This window comes from Perca fluviatilis, chromosome 21 (genome assembly GCF_010015445.1).
Source record: "Perca fluviatilis chromosome 21, GENO_Pfluv_1.0, whole genome shotgun sequence".
Taxonomy (NCBI): domain Eukaryota; kingdom Metazoa; phylum Chordata; class Actinopteri; order Perciformes; family Percidae; genus Perca; species Perca fluviatilis.
The window spans coordinates 1,313,139-1,318,138 of record NC_053132.1 but is presented as its reverse complement, the minus strand read 5'-3'; the positions used below and the strand labels follow the sequence as shown (position 1 = coordinate 1,318,138).

General features: G+C 42.2%; 1 protein-coding gene across 1 annotated transcript in view; it reads right to left on the bottom strand.

The window, feature by feature from the left end:
* The window catches only part of stambpl1 (STAM binding protein-like 1), a 14,265-nt gene extending 9,327 nt beyond the window's left edge, over nt 1-4,938 (bottom strand). The window contains 4 exon segments of the mRNA XM_039788864.1: nt 14-89; nt 2,066-2,232; nt 2,234-2,284; nt 4,902-4,938. Coding sequence (XP_039644798.1) covers nt 14-89; nt 2,066-2,232; nt 2,234-2,284; nt 4,902-4,931 — 324 coding nt within the window. The 5' untranslated portion in view covers nt 4,932-4,938.
* Between the last annotated feature and the right edge of the window lie 62 nt (nt 4,939-5,000).

Below are 5,000 nucleotides of genomic sequence, written 5' to 3'. Positions count from 1 at the left end.
ACGGCGCTGTTACCTTCATGATGAGCTGCTTCTCGGAGACGCTGCACTGCTGGTAGTCTCTGTGAGCCGGCAACTTCTCTACAAACAGACTGGACACAGCAACACGGCAACATGAGCAACTTCTCTACAAACAGACTGGACACAGCAACATGAGCAACTTCTCTACAAACAGACTGGACACAGCAACATGAGCAACTTCTCTACAAACAGACTGGACACAGCAACACAGCAACATGAGCAACTTCTCTACAAACAGACTGGACACAGCAACACAGCAACATGAGCAACTTCTCTACAAACAGACTGGACACAGCAACACAGCAACATGAGCAACTTCTCTACAAACAGACTGGACACAGCAACACAGCAACATGAGCAACTTCTCTACGAACAGACTGGACACAGCAACATGAGCAACTTCTCTACAAACAGACTGGACACAGCAACACGGCAACATGAGCAACTTCTCTACAAACAGACTGGACACAGCAACACGGCAACATGAGCAACTTCTCTACAAACAGACTGGACACAGCAACATGAGCAATATATATATATATTTCTTTTTTTCTGACTTTTTTCTCAACTCTTCAGACTTTTATGCTCATAATGTTGACATTTTTTCTAAAATATTCCAACAAAATTTTAAAGCGCCCATATTCTGCTCATTTTCAGGTTCATAACTGTATTTTAAGGTTGTACCAGAATAGGTTTACATGGTTTAATTTTCAAAAAACACCATATTGTTGTTGTACTGCACAGCTCTCTCTCACTGCTGCAGATCCTCTTTTCACCTGGTTTCTGTTTTAGCTACAGAGTGAGACCTCTTTTCTTCTTCTTCTTCTGTACTATCTTTGATTGCACTCGCACATGCTCAGTAGCTCAGATGTAGAGCATGTCAGCTAGCTAACTCTAGAGAAAGTAAAAGAAAGGCTGTTTCTTCAACTTTGGTCAGTTCCAAGGCAGGATCAGCTGGGAGACTTCTTCTAAACCAGGGAGCACATGGAAGTAGTTCTTATGTAGATTATGGTGAACTAGTGTGTGTTGTAGCAGTGCTTTGCTATTGAGAACGACGTAGCATGCTAGCGTTAGCATGCTAACGCTAACGCTACGAGCTAACGGTTGTGGTTAGCCAGCTTATTTCGGACTGTGACGTCACAGTCCGAGCCGATTTTAAACAGCTCACCAGGAGACTGAAGGCAGGACACATTCAGAAACCAGATCTCACTCAGAACACCATGGATGGAAGTTTGTATGTGTGACACAAAAGAACACCCCAAATCCCAGAAAAAGTGTTTTTTTCATAATATGGCACTTTAAACTTTTCTGAGTCGGCAGCTTCTCTAAAGACAAAACAACTTTCTCTCTCAAAATATTTTAACGTCTTTTTAACCCTTGTGTGGTCCTTCGGGTCCCAGTGACCCGAAGGACCACACAAGGAATATGTACTTCCCTTTACTTTGTTGAGAATTGCTCTCTAAACCCTGTTTCTTGTAAAGTAAGTAAGTAAAGTTTATTTCTAGAACACATTTAAACACAGTTTAAGCTGACCAAAATGCTGTACAAACAAGAACTAAGGTGCTGTATTAACCCTTGTTTAGAGAGCAATTCTCAACAAAGTAAAGGGAAGTACATAATCCTTGTGTTGTCCTTCGGGTCACTGGGACCCGAAGGACAACACAAGGGTTAAAAGACTTCTGACAATTATTGTCAAAATGTTGCAGTTTTTAAAATAAAATATTCCATCTTTTTTCCGTGAAAGTCTCTCTGAGCAGGAATCTTCTGTGACATCATCAGAGCAACAGAAAGAAAAACTTTTATTCTCAAAAAATGTCGACTTTTTAAAATAAAATTAACAATTTTTTTTCTAAAATATTCCAACTTTCTTTCTCAAAAAATATTATAAAGTTTTCACAAATCTTCCAACTTTTTCCCTTCAAAATATCCAAACTGTTCTGTGGGAGAGCGGAACATCTCTCTCACACACACACACACACACACACACACACACACACACACACACACACACACACACACACACAGAAAGACACACACACTGTCTTACGTGATGAACTTGGTGTAGAGCACGTAGGCGTTCTCCAGACTGCCCTCGTCGTGGTAAACTGCCGCCATGCGCTCCATCTCCACGCCGGAGCGGAGGTAGCGTCTCGGCGCCACGTCCTCGCTGATCTCCACGCTGCAGCCCATCTTCGCCAGCGCTCGCACTCGCTCCCGCCGCCGGCAGAGACACATCGGTGTAGTCAGGATCTGCTGCCAGCTTCTTCTACACACACACACACACACACACACACACACACACACACACACACACACACACACACACACACACACACACACACACACACACACACACACACACACACACACACACACACACACACACACAAAAGGTGTCAAAAAGCTACATTACATTACCCTAGAAATCTAGACCACCCTAGCTGCAGAAATTTATTTTGCAGCCAGGGGGGTCTAGCAACTCTCTGTTGGCTTGCGAGCTGGAAAAACCAAACTCTGGTCAGGCCAATCACATCGTGTATAGAGTGGGTGGGCGGGGCTTAAGGCTGCTGCTGCTGCTGGTGAACAGCGGCCTTCTGAAGACTTGAAGTTCAGCTTTTCTTTGAGAAAAGAACAAAGAACGGCACTGAAGTCATTCTTGAAAAGGGAAGATGTGTTCAGAGTTTAAAGTTTAATCTATCAGCTAGCTCCGCTACCTTCTTCGTTGCTCTGATTGGTTGGAGCGCTATCCTATTGGTGCAGAGGGAATTTGAAAGACAACAGTTGATCCCGCCCCTCAGATTGAGCCCTGACCAATGGGGAGTTCCCAGACCCAACATCTGGATGTGGGGCTGGCTTGTCAGGCTATAATTACATTCATTTCACTAAATATCAATAATTATAACAGATTAAATTCATTGTCATACACAGAACACAGAAACATGGGTCAGAGCTCTACAGGGCCCCCTACAGGCCCCCTACGGGCGCCCCCTACAGGCCCCCTACAGGCCGTACATTACACCCAATAACCCTGAAAACACTCCCGGGTAGACTAACGGCCGTTCATTTCAACTCTGGAGAAACGTCAACTCTGCAAACTTGTTTGGTTGTCAGCTTTGATGTGTCCTGATATTAAGGTCCCATGACATGGTGCTCTTTGGATTAGTGGTCCCCTAATACTGTATCTGAAGTCTCTTTTATATAGACCTTAGTGGTCCCCTTATACTGTATCTGAAGTCTCTTTTATATAGACCTTAGTGGTCCCCTAATACTGTATCTGACGTCTCTTTTATATAGACCTTAGTGGTCCCATAATACTGTATCTGAAGTCTCTTTTATATAGACCTTAGTGGTCCCCTAATACTGTATCTGAAGTCTCTTTTATATAGACCTTAGTGGTCCTCTAATACTGTATCTGAAGTCTCTTTTATATAGACCTTAGTGGTCCTCTAATACTGTATCTGAAGTCTCTTTTATATAGACCTTAGTGGTCCCTAATACTGTATCTGAAGTCTCTTTTATATAGACCTTAGTGGTCCCTAATACTGTATCTGAAGTCTCTTTTATATAGACCTTACTGGTCCCCTAATACTGTATCTGAAGTCTCTTTATATAGACCTTAGTGGTCCCCTAATACTGTATCTGACGTCTCTTTTATATAGACCTTAGTGGTCCCCTAATACTGTATCTGAAGTCTCTTTTATATAGACCTTAGTGGTCCCCTAATACTGTATCTGAAGTCTCTTTTATATAGACCTTAGTGGTCCCCTAATACTGTATCTGAAGTCTCTTTTATATAGACCTTAGTGGTCCCCTAATACTGTATCTGAAGTCTCTTTTATATAGGCCTTAGTGGTCCCCTAATACTGTATCTGAAGTCTCTTTTATATAGACCTTAGTGGTCCCCTAATACTGTATCTGAAGTCTCTTTTATATAGGCCTTAGTGGTCCCCTAATACTGTATCTGAAGTCTCTTTTATATAGGCCTTAGTGGTCCCCTAATACTGTATCTGAAGTCTCTTTTATATAGGCCTTAGTGGTCCCCTAATACTGTATCTGAAGTCTCTTTTATATAGGCCTTAGTGGTCCCCTAATACTGTATCTGAAGTCTCTTTTATATAGACCTTAGTGGTCCCCTAATACTGTATCTGAAGTCTCTTTTATACAGGCCTTAGTGGTCCCTAATACTGTATCTGAAGTCTCTTTTATATAGACCTTAGTGGTCCCTAATACTGTATCTGAAGTCTCTTTTATATAGACCTTAGTGGTCCCCTAATACTGTATCTGAAGTCTCTTTTATATAGACCTTAGTGGTCCCCTAATACTGTATCTGAAGTCTCTTTTATATAGACCTTAGTGGTCGCCTAATACTGTATCTGAAGTCTTTTATATAGACCAAATTCTCTGGGAGGGCAAAGCAGAGAAAGGGGAGGTAACCTTTCTCCTTATGACCTCATAAGGAGAAGATTCCTGATTGGTCCATCTGAGCTTTCATTTTCTCAAAGGCAGAGCAGGATACCCAGGGCTCGGATTACACCTATCACCATTTCTAGCCACTGGGGGGCCATAGGCAGGCTGGGGGAACTCATATTAATGTTAAAAAAACTCATAAATTGAAATTTTCATGCCATGGGACCTTTAAAAGATAACATCCCATCATTAACATCACATTAACATGTGTTACAGCTGAGCTGTGTTCAGACAGGAAACTGAAATTTACGTGCTAGCTGGGAGCCTGAATGCAGCGTTTGTTACGCATCTCCATGACATGAGAGGTGGACAAACAATCCTCTGTTCATTCATTCACTCACTCTTTCACTCATTCATTCATGAGAAGAAGCAGAAGGAAAGACCGAGGAAACTGAAACAATGTCACAATTACTCACCAGAGTATTTAAACTGAAGCCTTGTTCCATGGTGTTTTGTGTATGTTTTTTTGTGTGTGTGTGTGTGTGTGTGTGTGTGTGTGTGTGTGTGTGTGTGTG